The sequence below is a fragment of the Uloborus diversus genome, chromosome 9 (assembly GCF_026930045.1).
Source record: "Uloborus diversus isolate 005 chromosome 9, Udiv.v.3.1, whole genome shotgun sequence".
Classification (NCBI taxonomy): Eukaryota; Metazoa; Arthropoda; class Arachnida; order Araneae; family Uloboridae; genus Uloborus; species Uloborus diversus.
This window is the reverse complement of record NC_072739.1, coordinates 158,806,313-158,825,149: the sequence shown is the minus strand read 5'-3', so window position 1 is coordinate 158,825,149 and position 18,837 is coordinate 158,806,313. Positions and strand designations below refer to the sequence as shown.

Here is an 18,837-nt window from a genome sequence, read left to right as displayed (position 1 = left end):
AGAAAAGCAAACCTATACTATTCTTGTAGTTATAACTACGCTAAAAACTAATTCCTTCTCTAAACAAACATCAACAGAAAAACGATATCTCTAACGACTGAGAATAACATCACACAAGATTTTTAATAGGTTTTTGTCCTACCAAGAATTTTGAGAAGGAACAAAAAGGGAAGAGAAAAGGTAGAGCGAGTGTAACCTTATATTTTCAAGCCGCAGAACAGTCCCAAGTCACGTTCTACCACGCAGAAGACGTCAACATTTGCCGTAGTAAAACCACGTGACTTAAGGTCTTGGTTTCAACTTTCCCCAACCGAACTATTGGACTTGTAAATCCATGCAGTAAGGTCATAGACCACTCGTATGGGCTCGTTTACAATAGACCAGAGGTTCCCAACCGGTGGTTCGCGAACCCCCAGGGGTTCGCGAGGTGCAGGAAGGGGGTTCGCGAAAATTTCGGTGCAATGGCGGATTTTTCCTAGTTTGGTAAAAAATTATAAAATATTCAATTTGCACACATAGTTACTAAATTTTTTTTTAATTTGAAAACGCGCCAGACTCTTGTAATAAACTCCAAAAAAAATCTTTCAGCGGTTTTATAATCTTGGTTAAAAAGAAATTTTCTCATTTTTTTTTCGGTAGACAACAAAAAGAGATATCCTTCCTTCTTTATTGCGAGGCTCCATGCAGAAACGTTGTATTAAGCTGTGGCGGGGATCACGATGACCTTAAAAAGGCGCCATCGCGTGGAGTCAATCAAACAATATACATAATATACATATGTCGAAAAAAATAAAGAATTCTCAAACAATGCATCATAGGGGTATTATTTCTAATCTGGTTGAAATATAACTCGGGAATTTCCGTCGAATTCAGTCATCGAATAGCAGACATGACAGCAAAAGGCTCCAAACTTAAAATTTATTACTAGATTTTACCCATCTGTTCGTTTTCAAAAATATATAACATCAGCATGCTCATAGTTCTGGGGAAATAGTTGTTAACAGACGTATTTAGAGATACTTTAGAGATGCTTGAAAACAAGTGATTTTGTTTGCAATTGGTTTTGCTACGTCAACGTGCTACTCTGTTTGTGAAGTTATAATCGTGTTGGTAATTTTTATGATTTAATAACTTTCTGCTGTTATGGATCGATGGTTGAAAACTGGTAGTTTGGTTGAGCGACAAATGGACAAGCAGTCAATCGATCAACCCTCAACATCAGCAGTAACTTTCGAATCAACACAGGATATTGAAATAGATAGCTGTAATGAACTGCCGCCTCCCCCGACTAAACAGAAAAGTGAACTAGGGGAGAAAAAAGGAAAAAAGCGAAAATATGACAGTGACTGTTTACAAATGGGCTTTTATTTTACTGGAGAAGAGTCTGAACCTAGACCGCTTTGTCTTCTCTGCAACGAAGTTCTAGCGAACAGCAGTTTGAAACCGTCACTTCTGAGAAGACACTTCGAAACAAAGCATCCGACACACAAGGACAAACCTATCGAATATTTTAAAAGAAAATTGGAATATAATAAAAAGTGTAGCGTCTCTACGTTCCTGTTAGAATCCAACGAAGATAGGAAAATGGCCCTTGAAGCTTCATATCGAGTCAGTTATAAAATTGCAAGCTCTGGACAGCCACATACAATTGCAGAAAATTTAATTGGACCGTGTGCTAAAGATATTGCTAAGTGTATGCAGGGAGAAAAGTCAGCAAAAAAAAATTGACCTGGTTCCGCTATCAAACAACACAGTATCACGCAGAATTACTGATTTGGCAAGTAATGTGGAGAAAGAACTTGTGAATAGAATAAAAGAGAATAATTTTGCGATCCAGCTTGATGAGTCAACTGATGTAGCAAACGCTGCAATATTACTTGTCTATGTTAGGTATATTATTAACGATACAATTAAAGAAGATGTACTATTTGCAAAACCTTTGAAAACCAACACAACTGGAGAAGCAGTTTTCGAACTGGTCAACAGTTATTTTGAAGAAAATGGAATAGATTGGTCTTTGTGTGTGGGTGTGTGCACGGATGGTGCAAAATCAATGACAGGAAAATTTGTTGGCTTTGTGGTGCGAGTAAAGAAGATCAACGAGAAAATTGAATGGACTCATTGCTGCATTCATAGACAAGCATTAGCATATAAGCGTATTCCCGCAGAATTATACGCTACTTTGAATGATGCGGTAAAAATTGTAAATTTCATAAAATCACGTGCCACTAACTGCCGTCTATTTCACGCGCTTTGTGAGGAATTGAGAAGCCTTCATTTTACTTTACTTCTTCACACAGAAGTTAGATGGCTTTCCCGTGGCAAAATTTTGACACGCTTATTTGAATTGAAGTCAGAAGTCCAAGCATTTTTTGTTGATCATCTATTTCACTTGTCCACTTGCATATTCGATCCTCTTTGGATGCAAAGGCTTGCATATTTAGCTGACATCTTTTCAAAATGAAATGAATTAAATCTATCCTTGCAAGGTGCAGTTGTTAATATTTTCGTTGTGTATGATAAAATTGAAGCTATGGTAAAAAAATTGAATTTCTGGATCCAATGCCTGGAAATGGGTGAGTTTTCTTGTTTCACTTCTCTTAGTAGTTTTTTATCAGAAAACTCAATGAAACTTGATGAAAGCGTTAAAAGAAATGTATGTGAACATCTGCAACATCTTGAACTAACTTTTGACGAGTATTTTCCTAATAGACGTAACGTCCCTCTCTCAAACAACTGGATACGCAATCCTTTTGAAGGAAATCCATGCTTAGAGAACACCCTGACATTACCTGAAAAGGAAATGCTCATCGAGTTATCCTGTGATAATTCATTGAAAACTGAGCTCTCGTTAATTGACTTCTGGCTCAGCGTAAGAAATGACTATACCGTTTTGTCCAAAAAAGCAATTCGAATTTTATTACCATTTTGTACAATATATCTGTGCGAGAAAGGATTTTCCTCCTATACTTATCTCAAAGATAAATACCGAAGCAGATTGAATGCAGAGCCTGATTTAAGACTCAAACTGTCAGACATTGAACCAAACTTTCAGTTTCTTTGTTCCGTCAAACAGCCACAAATATCGCATTAAGGATTTTTTCCCCAATTTAAAGTATGCTTAAAAAAAATAGTTGGTTTATAAAACTTCTTGTTTATAATTTTTCTTGCAGATGTAGTTTTAACTTTTTATTAATGTTTGCACTTAATGATATTTTACAATTGTATTTTTGTTTATTGCAATCAAATGCTGCAAAAAATGGAAAGCAAACATGCTGTTTTTTTATTGTTTCTTACATGTTACTAATTTCAACAACAGGGGGTTCGCGAACTTTTTTGCCTGTTCCAAGGGGTTCGCAAAAAGAAAAAGGTTGGGAACCGCTGCAATAGACGATACGCCGCCGGTAGCGGCAGGAGATAAAGCTGGGAATTCGAATAAATTTCACAGGCACTGAAGTCCCTGACCAATCCCATTGACACGACAAAATGGTATTGAACAAACTAGTTTCTCACCAGATAAGAAGTAGATTAAAAGTTTACCCGCAATGCTTCTCTTTTTTTTAATATTGTGAAAATTTTCTAATTTGGATATAAAAATATCTCCATTCAGCTGGCTTTTTTTTTTGTCAATCTAAAATGGGCTCGTAACATCAAACCCAAGCCTGGGCAAAGGAAAGAAATGCTTCTGATGGGAAAATGCGCTCATGTAAAGGAATTGTAATCGCGATCTGTTTGTTATAAATATTCGTTCCACTGGTCATTCCACGCTAAATGACCAGTCAATTAAATCTCCGAGAGACAACCGAAGAGCAGATTAAAATCTTCTGATTTGTTGAAGAAGTCTTCAAACGACAGCTCGGGTGTCGATGTGTCTGACTCAAGTTCAAATCGGTGTTGATGATTTCGACGATAAATGCAGCAGAGAACACAACAGCTGATTTGCAAAGCGTAAATTTGGAGGCTCTAAGCCAGACACTATTTCGGGAACCAAAAGTAGTCAAACCTTATAATTTTATCCACAGGCTAAATCTTTAACCAGGGGTTATAGGCCACACCCTAGTTGGCCCATTCAGTAATCAGACTCTGCTGATCCCAGAAAGCAAAATTTTTATCAGCAGAGTGCCAAGCAGATTAAAACCTCCAACTAGACTGCAAGATAAACCAGCATTGGATTAGTTGTAACACTTATAAATCATCACCATAGCTGCCGGAACGAGAGCTTTTGATCTCTCAGTCAGAGGATTACTGCATAGATTTAGGCGAATTTTTTTTTTGCTTTTACTTATTTTTTCTGTTTCATTCGGAACTGTGTCTTTTCTACTTTGAACTAAACAGATTCGTGCGAAAAGTGGGAAAAAAAAAAAATCTCTCCAATTCAGAAAGATTCTGAGGAGATCTTCAAGAATCTGCAACAGGCTGTCGTCAAAATTTCTGTTACCGGGTTGCAGATCTGAAACGCTTAACGAGAGCAGGACATAATTAAAAACAGATTTTTAAAAAAAAAGAAGATCCTTACCAGCAACTCGACACCATAGAGCGTGCCTTTCCCAAGTTCCGGCACGGTGCCACAGTAGCGCACGATTCCTTCAACTGGCTCAAGGTGGTCGGCTCCCAAATCCACGTTGACATTACTACCTTCCACGATCATGGAGGCTTCTTTTAGCCACACCCCGTCGGTCAACACCCGCAACCGATCCCGCACGGGGCTGATGGGACCGAGCACCTCCACTTCGAAGTGGCTCAGCTCACGGGACACCTCGTTCCGCCCACACAGCAGGAACACGCCCTCGTGGTCCAGGGACTGGGCGCAAAGAGAAGGGTCTTCCGGCTGGCTGGGCGAGACTTCGCGGATCTCCTGGAGCAAGCTGCCCGGCACAAGCTGAACTTCGGTGTCCAAAGCTGAGGGCGGGGCTCCACGCGGGGGGCGGGACTCCGCATCGGTGATCTTTTTACCGTAACATTCTTGTAGCAGGAGGAATTTGCTTCGCTTGCTTTGGCGCTCCAAGGACATCGTCGTTCTCCCCAGGCAAATCCTAGACAAGAGAAAGCAGATGGGAAAAAAGTTAAAAAAATCGTTTGAGATAAGGGCAAAGAGAGTTGATTTCAGAGGGAGAGCAACAGCAATAGAAACCTCGAAGTTTTTCCTTTGCTTGTCACGTTCAAGGTTCCTTCAATGTATGTACGTCTTAAAGAAAAGTAATAAGAGCGTCGAGATTTTTGACGCTGTTATCCTCAGTTTAAAGAGTCATACATGGCCAGAACGTTTGCAATTTGCAATCCTTTTTCAAATTAGTTGCTCTTCCTTATAACACAAATTTTAAGAAACACCAATGGCAGCATTCGACATGCCAATTTTTTATCAGGTGAGTTTCTGAAACTCAATTTGACACAACTCATTTTTAAGAAGAAGAAAAACCCATCAGATTAAAGCCTGGCAGTCAGGCGATGGCGCTTGACACTTGACCACGCCTTTTTTCAGAAGCGTCCATTTTCACGGAGGTGCGACACGCAGAGGAAAACTTGAGGCAAGTTCTAGAGCTTTAATATGTCACATGTATGTTTTATGCCTGCCCGCGTCTAATGCACACATAGAGAGAATATTTTCGCTTATGTCTAACTTGTGGGCTTGCGAAAAAGCACAGTTGAAAATTGTAGTACTTGAAGAAATATTGGTTTTCAAAAAGTAAATTGTGTGAAATTCTGTCAAGAATTTCATTTTAAAAATCAGCCGTCAAACTGCAGAAAAATAACAGAATTTTTTAAAAAATACCAAGCACTTTTCATAATGAACTCAATAGGACAAAACAAGTTTTCTGGGTCAGAAAGGGCAATTTAAGAATTCCTGTAGTTTTCGAAAATTCCAAGAAAATGACACCACAAACGAAGAAAAGTGCGGCTTAAGTCATGAAGAGAATTTCTCTAATCATTATCTAGCTTTCAATCATAACTTTGAGTGTTGAAACATGCATATTTTTCTTATTGGGAAAGTTTGGTTTGAAATGACTAGAACGGCACTTTTTTTCATTTGTGGTGTCATTTTCTTGGAATTTTCGAAAACTACAGGAATTCTTAATTTGTCCTTTCTGACCCAGAAAAGTTATTTTGTCCTTTTGAGTGAATTATGAAAGTGCTTGGTATTTTTTAAAAAATTTTGTTATTTTATTCTTTTTAGTGTAAATGTATTTCAGAAATAGAATAGTTTTACTGTCACGAAACTTCACCTTATTTTTTCATTTAGTGGTGCTTCAGGTTTGCTAGACCCCAGTACTTGGCACATGTGCTTATAGTCCCTAACAGGGTTGTGCAATGTGTCACTAGTTTGATTTCTACTTTTGCAGAAACAATATTATATCGGTTCTACTATTGATTTGAATCCTCCAGAATCTACTGTGAATATTTTAAAAGAAACAATAAAAAACAAATATGTTTGGCCATCGCAGTCAGATATTGCGAATGTAGAGAACTGTTCCATCTTTTATGGTCCCTTTGAATCATCGGGTTAATGTTCCTTTTTATGTGAAAATGACTATAACGCGTAAAATCAAAACTGCACGCCTCCTGATGAAACAGCAATAACCTCGATATTTTTTTCCATGTAACATTCCAAACTTTTATTTCTCTAAAATACGTTTTTAACGTCAAGATGTGTGATTTAACATTAATTTAAGTAAAATTACCTAATTTAAATTAACATTAATTATGTTTCTTATGATGATGAAATTTGTATGTATGTAATCTAAAAGTGAAAAATAAAGTGATTTTCCAGTTCTATTAACATGTGCCAATCACTGGATCACAAGGTGTCATACACTGGGGTATCAGATGCCAATTACTGGTGATTTTGGTAATTTTTTATACATATATTCTTTTTAAAATATCTTTTCAAATATTTTTGCTTTTAGTGAACTAAACACATGCACAGATGTGCATTCTTTGATACAAAAATATTTACAAGTAAATATTTCTTTTCTAAAAATGAAAACAGAGGTAAGTTTAAGGACAAACTCTTAAAGTGCCAATTACTAGGGTTGTTACCCTACCTTAAGATTAAGCAAATCATTAAGTGAAATCCCGAAATCTCTAAGTGGTCTCGTTGCAGAGATATAAGCAAAACCAGGCCTCAGATGCCTCAGTGGCAACCAAGCCAAGTATAATAAAAGTGCTTAAAAAAAAAACAATTTTTCTTTAAAACATTACACGTACAGATGTCTGAAATTAGTAAATGTCCCGTTTTGAGGGAAAAAATGAATGGTCACTTTAATGATGAAAATCTAATGTTGGTTAATTTCGATGACTGTTTGTTTAAAATTTGCGTTACAGGCTGCGAGCGCTTATTAATAAATTAAGGCAATCCACAGCTTGAGTTAAAATGCGTCGATTAGAATGTAGAATACCACTTACAACGAATGAATATAGATGACGAAACATTAGTGAGAAAAAAAAAATCATGTCAGTAAAACACCTCCGGAAATGAGGCCAGAGAAGAATTTAAAAAAAAGAGACGGCCAGATTGAAAGGTGCAACAAGACCTAAATAAGGTGAAAATTGACTTAAAATTTTTTTCACTCAAGCCACCAATGCATCATTCCGGGCAGGTCAAGGCTACCAAAAAGATAGAAGAATCGAGAAAAGAGTGAGAGAGACAGTAGAAGTGTGGTAGAACCTCGTTTTATTTGGACCAAAGGCATTCCGCATAAGCGAAATTCCTGATAATCCGAGTAGCATGAATAACAAGCAAAGCTAATTCTTACAGTTTGTTACTTGTCTGTTTAAGATTGTTAAGGTTTCGATTAAAAAAAAACATGCTCTGCAGCAAAATTGCATAGAATTGTTTAAAAGACATTAATAAATATCAAAATAATACAGTGACCACTCACTTATACGCGACCAAAGGGGACAACAAAATTTTCGCGCACAAGTGAGATTCGCGCATAAGTGAAACACCCCAAAAATAAGCTTAAATACAGTAAGTTATCAACAGTTATAGTAATACTAATAGTACACTACTGATACTAATAAATAAATAAGCACATAATTTCCATTTATGCATTGTAATTTAATAAAAATGTAAAATTTGAAGTTGCACGTTTTGTCATTTTTCATACACTTAGTATGTAAGCGAATTCCACAAAACCTAAAAACTGTCGCGTGATCAATGTCATAGTCTGTGAGGATACAAAAGATCCTCGATAGGCTATGTCAATGCTTTCCGCTTCACCACGTCTTTTAGTAAGGTCAACCTTTTCGCATGTTTCAAAGACCTGTATCTTTTTTACAAACCAAATACAAAAAACAATATATATAAAATATAGTACTTGAATGGAATATTCAATTGGCCAAGAAATTTCATTTTTAATTCCATCCCCTTTTGGTTTACAGGGGTCTAAAAATGTCATTTTTCTCAATTTTCTGATCTTTGAGGCGCTGTAATTTGTAAAGGGTAAACAAACACACAATTACAGCTATATTTTCTCATTAGTGTGACTCCAGTGATTAGTTTTTGCCATATTTCATTTTGCGTTTCCGTCCCCTAAGCGAGTTATGACCCTTTGAAATGAGCAAAAATTTTACATTTGACCTTGAACTTTAACCTGTTGCCATTGTTTTAATTATTAAGTTACACTTACGTAACTCAGCATGTGAGACTATTATCTTATGCACTTTAACATCAAAGCGTAAAGTTAACTGCCATAAATGTAATTCAAATAGATTTTGGCCAAAATGCAAAGGTCTAAAAGTTTCATTTTTGACTGCAAAAATCACTTTTGATGACCCCTAAAAAATCAAGGGTTAAGGTTAGAGAAAAATAAAAGTGGTTTTAAACATCATTAATATGCATCCTTTTGGGATATGAGTTTCAAAAAAATTAAAAATGGTCGAGCGAACTCATCCGTTGAATCTGTATGGAATGACCCAAACATCAAACAATATCTTTTAAATGCTATTTCCGCAACTCTATTGTTTGTCGCCAAACTCGCACAGCAACCACGCTATCATAATCCATCCGTCTAACGAAAAAAAAAAAAAATCCAGTGGAACATTCAAAAATCATCGTCAGAAAAAAAGAAGAAAATGTCGTACATTTCACTTGAATAAAAACAAATCAAAAGTTTCTTTTCTTTCAAAACAAATCGCCAAAAACAATGAATTATATTTATCGTTGCTTTAAAACAATAATCCTAGACTGAACTGCACAGCGCCTAACGCGCCAAGCGACCACGCTACCGGTGTAGGCGAATGTATGTTTGTAGGCGTATGTATGTGTGTGTATGTGTTTGTGTGTATGTGCGTGTAAGTGTCGGATATGGACGCAACCTGGAGACTTTGCTCGCTAGAGGAGCAGCATCGTGAAGCGGCAGGTCGACGGTGGTGCTGCAGAGGGTGCTGGCAGGAAAATAAAATGATAGCACATCAAAACAGTCAAGTAAGAACAATAAGCAATCGTGATTGCTCAAAAAACATGGAGCCAGAAAAGAGTTTTATTTTTCCAACAGATACTTTTTATTTAATTTCTTTAAATGTCCGATTTTGGAAATGAGGCGTGGTCTTTATGACGTCACAAGTGATGTACTTGGGCGCGCTACTCCATTGACGCCCTAAATGTTTACGCTTTGCTGTCAATCTCATTGCCAGGTTATGATAATTTGCGCTGTACGCTAATGGCATCAGTGAATGGCATTTCATCACTTGTGATGTCATGTGCAGAAGCGTAAAAAATGACATTCAATCGTCGCACCGTTTAAAATAATGGTTAAAAAATATTAAACTTCGTCAAATTATTTAAAAAATGGTCAAATTCTATGTTTTTAAAGCATGCTCTTTCAGGAAAAAATACTTATGAAATTCCGGAAACATCCCCATTGTGAAACGCGCAGTTTGGCCTTTTCTGTAGCGTAACAAAATCGTGCACTATTTATAAGTTTTCAGGAAGTAGAGATGAGAATGCATCTTCTATGTGTGAATGAACTTCAATCAAAAGCAAACACACGTTTGACGGTATATGAAGCTTTCACTGCTTCAATAAAACTCCAGAACTGAAAAAAAAAAAAAAAAATTGCGTGAAAACTGGCGTGTTTCAGATAATTTGACTCAGTTACGCATGATATAGAAAAAAAAAGCGACTCAATTCGACATGGTTAAAGAAGGAAATAATAAAATGCTTGACATTTTTTTTTTTAATTCTAAATCTGTTGAGTGCGAATTTTAAAATGTCTTTCTCAATCATTAAATGTATTCCGAAAAAATTACGAATTACCGTTAAAATAAACACTACACTATAACTCTGCGTTACAAATCTATACTAATATTATAAAGAGAAAGGGCGGATTTTTGTGTGTTTATATGTTCGAGATAATCTCCGAAACCACTGCACCTATTTGAAAAATTCCTACACTATATGAAAGGTGCTTTCTTACTGAGTGACATAGACTATAATTCGAAAAAAATCAGATAAATAGTTCTTTTTATTAAAATTTAGGCCCAAATTTCACATAACTTCCCGAGTATGAGTGTGAAAAATCACTTGCACATATTAATAGTATTATATATCGTTGAAGAGGATAGAATTTTCCACGTTCTAAACAATTTGTTTCAATGCTCTAACTTAATTACGGCGGGAGTAATTCGCGTTTTTAGCACGAACTTTTCTAGGTTTAGCTGAAATTCAGGCACTGCTTTCTTCATTAACTCTTTCAATAAAAAGTAAAGGATTGTCCCACAGTTTTCTTTTTGACACCATTGGAAAAAGCGACATTTTTTACTCCAGATCTCTGCCGACCTGTGGTCGAAAAACTTAGCTTCTATCTTCAAAGGAAAAAAAAGTTACAAGCGTTTTTAAATCAAATTCGAAAAATGTCATTTTGATTCAGGTTGTCAACCATTTTATTTTCGCGTTTCCACGGATACGCTTCTTGAATCCATTGTTTCTTTCCTTATTTTGCATTTAATCCCTTAAATTTATTTTATTTCGTGTTTCCACGGTTGCGCTTTTGAAATCCATGTTTCGCATTTTAATTTCTTAAAAGTACTTTAATATCTGTCGTCATTGTTTGGAAGGGTAATTTTGCATGGTGTTTTTCTTTTTTTTTTTTTTTTTCTTTTATTTAAGCCTGATTGTTGAATTGCCCTGTTGTCACTAGACACAATTTTTATTCTCAAGGTAGATCGGGCAAAGCCAGGCAACGCAGCTCTTAATATATAAAGATTTGAAAGCTACTGTTAATGTGATTTTATACTTTTTTGTTTTGTTTGTCAGTGACCCCTCGTCCTGCTTTCGGTGCAAAAATTTAATTCATTAATATCATTCATTTTAATAAATTTAAACAACTGAATCATGTCCCCTCTGATCCTCCTTTACTCCAGGCTAAGTCTATTTAGTCTGGTATCATAATCTAAATCTGAAAGTCCCTTTACTAGTCTAGTTACCCTTCTTTGAACCCCTTTCCAATACACAAATGTATTTCCTCAGATAAGGCGACCAAAACTGCACAGCATACTCCACATGGGGTCTTACCAAACTCCTACTCCTATAAAAAGGCAGAGGAACCTTTTTAGATTCGTTTGAAATAGATCAATTGGTAAACCCAAGCATACTGTTGGCTTTGCTACTTGCAATGCTGCACTGTTGACTAAAACTGAAGTCCTGATTCATTAAGATACCCAGATCAATAACATTTTCTGCCTGACTAATGATTGAACCCACTAAACGATAACTCGTAAGCTTATTTCCATGACCTAAGTATAGCACTTCACATTTCCCTACATTAACTGCCATACCCCACGTATCCGCCCAGTAATATAATCTAAATCCTCTTGAAGCTTTTTTACCTGTTCATTTTCTATAGTCCTCATAACTTTTACGTCATCTGCAAAACAATTCCTGCTTCCAGAAATATTCTCATTGATGTCATTCATAAAAATAATAAACAAGAGAGGCCCTGAAACTGAACCCTGAGGAATCCCGCTTAAAACATCACTCCATTACTTATTATGAAGGTACACAAGACAACCTTTAATAATAAATACATATGTTATGGTCTCAGAGTAACACTATGTATCTGTTTGTGCTTATAAAAATAGCGACAGGGGTCAGTGGTGGGGGGACCTCTCCCTTTTTTAACGTCGTTATAGATCGCCTTAGCTTTTCCATGTTTTAAATCCAAGAAGAAATGAAAATCCAGAGAGATCACCCAAATCTCTTAAAATTCACTCAAAAATAGCTTAGAATTGCAATTTTAATGCTTTAGTCTCAAAGCATGACCGGCTGGTTGCGAGATGGTTAGGCGCTGACCTTCTACGATTGTGAACCCAGGTTTTGAATCAGGGGTGGCCATTAGGTGGATTTTCGAGAGGCAGAAAATCATCAGCGCCCATGTCGTTTGATTATGCGACATGTAAAAGATCCCTTGTTATTCGTCTGGCTCAGAAATTCCACGGCAAAATTAAAATCCTTGAGCAAATTTCGCATCAAAGAGCGCCCAGGTGCCTCCATCTGGTGGAAATTGGGTGTCCAAATTATCCGCTCCTAATGGTGGCACATGAAAGGCTGGATGCCGTATCGGGGGATCGCTCTAGGTCTGCTAAAGGCTAAATAGCCTAAAACGCAGCCCCCATTAGGCGAAAAAAAAAAGTTTCAAAGCATTTCTGGGGGGAGAACCCCCGAGCACACTCCTCCTTCTTCTCCTAACTTCAAATATAGCCTAAATTACGTTATTAAGACTAGTTTCGAAATAATTTCTGCTTTAGCCCTGGCTAATGGGCAGTAATTTACTGAATATAGTTTCGAAATGTTTTCTAGGAAAAGAAAGCATTTAACCCTACCTCAGTAAAGACAGCTTGCATATTTCAATTTAGAAAACTCCAGCGGTAGTCCATCGAATCGTCATATGAAGTCACTAAAGGAAGTCTAAAATTAAGTTCTCAGGAGTTCATCCTTTCTGAAGAAAATTACGGGTGAGGACCTCTAGATCCTCTGAAATAGCGTTTTTAAAGCTTCAAGTTCGCAAAAGATGGTCAAAATTTGTGTCTTTTAAAAACACAAGTTTCAGAATTTATTTTTCTGGAAGAGCCGCCCCCCCCCCTCCCCAGTTTTTACATGACCAAAGACCGCCCAAACGTCAGCTTCGAGGAATTACCAGAACCAGGGTAGAAGCTATCAAACCTCCTCCCTGTACAAACATTGACAAAACTATACTAAAACTGCGTTTTTAAATCGAAGCCTCATCTACATAAGCCGCCCAAAGATAATCTAAAAGAAAGTCTTCAGGTCCAGTGGCGTAGCTAGATCCGACTTTCGGGGGGGGGGGGGGGTTACTTCTTTTTTATATATATATATATAATATTACATATATATATATATATATATATATATATATATATATATATATATATATATATATATAATATTACATACATATATATATATATATAATCGCTTGGAATTTTTTTCTTTTCTTTTTTTTCCTTTCTCTTCTCTCTTCTTTTTCTCTTTTTTTTTGAGACTAACGTTTCGGGGGGGGGGGTTTTGTCCCCAAACCCCCCCCCTAGCTACGCCCCTGTTCAGGTCCAAAAAAACTTTTGACCAAGAACTTATAAGCCCCAGCGGCTATAGCTTTATGCTTTTTAAAAATAACTCTCACAGTTAGACCGATTTCCCGATTTCTCCATGTGTCCACTAAAAATAGGGTTGTGATTGTTGACATTTTAAATTTTCTTTATTTTTGCATATGTTGTTCCTTATCATGAATGTAATGTAAATCCAAAATGTGAGCTTTGTATGACTTACCGCTTTTGGGAAATTAATTTTTTAATTTAGGGGGTGTGGCGCATTTTTCAAACTTTTAAAGTTCTTGTTGATTTAAGCACCCCTATAATGACATGGATTTTTTAAATTCTATACAATTATATGGTCTTGTTAGATACTATTATAGCTTTTAAATCAGTGTCCCTGCGAAGGGGAGGCCCACAAAGTCCGTTTAAAAATGACCGAAAATGAATTTATTTACTATATATTCAAGGCCAATTTTCTCAAAGCGCCTTCATGGTGACACCAACGTTTTTATATCAGTTTCTAGCTACACTTGCATACATCAAAAATATGTAATAAAATTGGTGTCACTATAAGGGCGCCAGAAGATATTGGAACTTTTATTTGATAAATTTCACAAAAACACAAATGTTTAAAATCTAACTACCACTCTCGCCCGCATTGTAGAGAACTGAAATTAATTAAGTTTGATAACCAACATGTTTGTTTCACATTTGCACTAACAAAATCGGTGTCACTCCTATTACTTTCGGAAATATAATCATTCGAAGTAAGTATGTTATGGCATTAGTTAATAAAAGACTTATCAAATTCGAATGGCTTTTTGCGCCGTTTGTTTTAAACTTTATTATATACAAGGGGGAGACCCAAAAGAAACCCGACTAATGGTGCGATGCCAATCCTAGATGTAGTAGAGTGTTCTCCAGCTAGATAGCTAAGTAGAGACCTTCACAAATCAGCTGTGCAAGTGGAGTCAGTTTAGTTTATAACGTCCGATCGTAGTGTTGGTTTTCTCAGGCGTTGTTGCTTTCCGCCTGCGAACTTATCATGGCAGATTTAAAAGAACGAACTGTAAGCTTGAAATTTTGCTTCCTGCTTGAAAAGTCGGCAACAGAATAGCTCACCAAATGCTTCAACAAGCTTTCAAGAACGATGCTATGAGCCGTGAACAAGTTTTCGAGTTGTTTGGGCGCTTTAAACGCGGGGTAGCATGAATGTTGAAGATCATTCTCGCTCTGAGCACCCTTCAACGTCTCGAAATGATGAAAACGTTGAAAAAATCCGCAAAAAAAATCAACGAGAGTCGTCGTTTTACGATTGACGAAACTTTAGGAGAAACAAGAGTGAGTTGGAGCTCACGCGGGCGATCAGAAGAATGGCTCCTTTACCATGATAATTGATAACGCTCCCGTACACACAGCCTTCACTATTAACCGCTACTTGGCCTGTAAGGGATGGCCAGTCGTTCCTCGACCCCGTATTCAACAGACCTAGCCCTAGCTGTGATCTTTTTCTGTTCCTAAGGATGAAAAAAATTCTGAAATCGAAGCGTTTTGATGATGTAGAGGCTGTTAAAACTGCTTCGCAACGGGCTCTGAACATGGTCAAAGCTAAAGAGTTCCAATGGAGCTTCTAACAGTGGAAAAAAAGAATTAACAAGTGTACTTCATCTAAGGGTGAACACTTTGAAAGAGACAAAAGACATTTTGTGAATAAACTAATATATAAACAATAATTTGCACTTTTGCGCTTATTTTAATTGATAAATTAAAACATTTGGCCAAACAATTATTTAATAAAAAATGTTTCAAAAAAGGTTGTTTTTGTCCAGAATAGTCCCATGTCATGGAGCTAGTGTGGACAAAATAAAATACTAGTTAAACAATGTAAACAGGGGATTTAAAACTTAAATAAATAAGTTTTAACCTAAATAGCAGATTCCTTAGCCAATGTTAACTGTAACAAAACAAAGCATATTTTATTTAATAATAAAAGATTAAGATATCAATTCGTAGTTATAAATTGTCTAAAAACAAAGAAACTATTTAAAAGACAAATTAAAATGTTTGAAAGCTATTCATTTTTTGTTTATATGAAAAAAGGCTGTTTTAATACAGAAGATAATTTTTTTTCTACTTTACATTATTATTAAAGATATCAACATTAAATGTTAAGTGAGATGCAGAGTAGAACATGTACCGTAATCACAATTCAGAGACATTCCTGGAATGGGTAACTCCATATGCTCAATTTCTGCCAATAACATCACTTGCAAAAACTAGGAACATTTTCGGCCAAAAATCAGTAACCTTCGTAAACTATCCCTCAAACTCTTTCCGAAGAATATGAAGATCTCTCATTAAGAGATAAGCGCTCATTGAGAGCTTAGTCAACCTGGAGGAGTCATACTCGAGCTTCAGGCGGTACGCTTAATAAACATTCAGTTAATCTTTAAACTGGTAGCTAAAAATATGTTTCACACCATTGAGGAGTCTACATTTGTGGAACTTGAAGCAATTCAGAAAATGGTTTTCCAAAGACAATTGATTTTATGAGGAAATAAGTGAAAACCCGTGAAATCCCGCAAAGTTCCACGGAAATGATCAGTAACATTTCGGAATTTGTTTACAGTGTGCTACTAGCAACATTTGGCGATGGTAGTTTCCCCACAGTTTCATTTCACGATATTTGGGACACATATTTTCTTTTAAAAAAAATAATAATAATTTTTTGTGCTTCAAAGAACTATTTTGTTCACCCTTTTCCCCAGAAAGAATGCATAATGAAATCAGTTGATTTGTATACGGTCTCCACTCGTCCAACATAGTGTAAAAGGCTTTTTTTCACATAAACTTGACCAACACAAAGTCATTAAGGCTTATGTCATTGGTAATTCGAATTATAAAAAAAGTTTTTAATAATGTGAAAATGGCAGAATTCCTTGGTAAATTGATTTATCACCTTTCAATAAGCAAACTCATTTAGTAAGAAAAAGGCCTTTAAAATGTACAAAAACAAACAAACTCAAAGCTGCAAGGGATTAGTGTGTGTATGAGTCCACAGACGTACCATTACCATACGTCCACAGTAGCCCCATCACTGTGTGTCCACTCTAACCCCATGGGGCAATGTTTTCTATTAAGCCTTTTAATAATTAATTAAAACTATGCACAGAAAAACTGAATATCAAAATATATATTTAATACATTCATTTATGATATATTATCTCCTTTTACTTGGAATAATAAATTAAAAAAGGGTAATCTATTAATTAAAAGAAAATCCAAAATTTACTTTTCCAATATGAAAACCTTCTTTTGTAATTTGCTACTGAAGTATCAAGTGTGTTGTCATGAAACTACACATGGAAGTGCATGTTGGTGTTGTCATTATGCATAAATTAACAGAGACATTTTGAAAAACAAATAAAAGAATAATTCCAGATGTCCACACTAACCCCTTGTCCACAATAGCCCCCTTCTCCCCTAGATGTTTAATTTAGTTTGAGAGTTGTTTTACATTTTTAATGCAGTTATTAATAAACATTTATGATGTGTTTGGGTTGGGTTATGCATTACTGGGGAAGATTGAAAATATAAAGTTTTTTGATGTAGTTCTGATGCAATGTTTTGTATTTTAATAAAACTTTTAATGCCACATTTCTGGCTGGATTATTGTAACGTGATCTCTTGGCGAAGTTGAAGATAAATAATGGAATGGATGAATTATTTTACAATTTGATGGATTTTTAATGTTATTTAATGAATTGTGTGATTTGTTATTTTGGCTACTCATTTTGAATTTTAACTAAACTCATAATGGCTTTTTTATTATCACACCAGTCTTTATTACCACACCAGTCATAATATGACGGGTGCAACTATTCCATTCCATTGGTAGAAACAAGAAATCTAACGAATAGGGTTAGTTTTGGTCAAAATTAGGTGAAATATTTTTCTTTCTTCTAAAACAGTTCTGCAGTTTAAAAAAAATCAAATATTAATCCATGAAATGTGGCCAATTAATCTGTACATCCCTAATGAGTCCCGATTTTTAGTCTAAAAAATCTGGTCACATTAGTAATACTTCAGGAGATAAGTACCTTTAATCCATTATCATACACTGGATATGAAAGTTTATACTAAAATATTCACCAACTACAAAAAACTCAACATTAAGAAAATAATTCAAAAAAACAATAGTTTTAAAGCGGATTTCATGTATTAATTACGCGACTTTTTGAAGTTAATTATAAAACTATATGGTAGTAGCAGAATCATAAATGTAGAACTTAAAAACAAATTATCTACAGATTATATTCCTTTGAAGAATCAATATCAGGAAAGACTGCTTGGAGCATAATACTTGTCTTAAAATAAAACTTAAAAGCTTCAGGAATGTCAAACATTTACACAACAAAATTATCTACATTTCACAAATACAACAAAAACGTTTACCTTTTATATATTTTTTGCAGAAATAAAAAAGATCATAACTTTTTTATCTCTTCTAATTAAAACAACATTAGTTCGTAGATCTCCACGCTATTTTAAGATTAAAATGGAAAATAATTTAAATTATTTACAACACATTTATACACACCTTATGACTTCAGAAACGTTCTTTACACAAGAACGGCGTTCCTGCTCATAATTAAGTTCAGCTCATTTCTCACTTCGTTCCTTCAAAGAGGAATCGACAAGTCCAAGATCATGAAACTATGTATGTCAAAACGAAATGTTAACATTTTCTGTCAAAAATTAAAAATAATGAAAACTGACCGCAATCATTGCAGATTGATTGATTGATCGAGGTGATTTTTCCCACATTTGTCGGCTTTGCCTATGTGGTTCAATGACGTTGCCACAAATGTTTACAAAAATATTTACTTTTGGACACTGCGTTAAAAACAGTATAACATCTATTAAATTGCAAAAAAAGAAACAAAGATTGCATAGACGTCTTTTAAGATAGAATAGAGTCTTTCTTTTAATGCAACAAACGCTCCGGTTGCTCTTCTCTTCCACAGCCAATTAGGAAGATCCATGTCAGGAAGGACTATCTGGTGCCACAACAGCATGAACAAAACAACAGTTGAAATTCCTATCATAGACTCAAATGGCTCATGAAATAGATAAAAGTTAAAGAAGTGACGTAGCCTCAACGCTATCTACTGAATATGTAAAAAACTATTCAGTTTTAATTAGTAAATAATGATCTTCGTTATAATCCGGGAATTCGGAAAATTCTGTAATAAACTTTGATTTGTTGACAGAAAATCGTTTCAATCA

The 18,837-nt window shown here is 35.5% G+C and overlaps 1 protein-coding gene across 1 annotated transcript in view; it reads right to left on the bottom strand.

Moving 5' to 3' along the window:
* Positions 1–18,257, bottom strand: part of LOC129230002 (ubiquitin carboxyl-terminal hydrolase CYLD-like) — a 143,967-nt gene extending 125,710 nt beyond the window's left edge. Inside the window, exons 1-2 of the mRNA XM_054864389.1 lie at positions 18,149–18,257; positions 4,517–5,033 (exon numbers count right to left, since the gene is read on the bottom strand). Of these exons, the coding sequence (XP_054720364.1) occupies positions 4,517–5,011 (495 nt within the window). The 5' untranslated portion in view covers positions 5,012–5,033; positions 18,149–18,257. The remainder of the gene's footprint in view (positions 1–4,516; positions 5,034–18,148) is intronic.
* Positions 18,258–18,837: the final 580 nt, after the last annotated feature.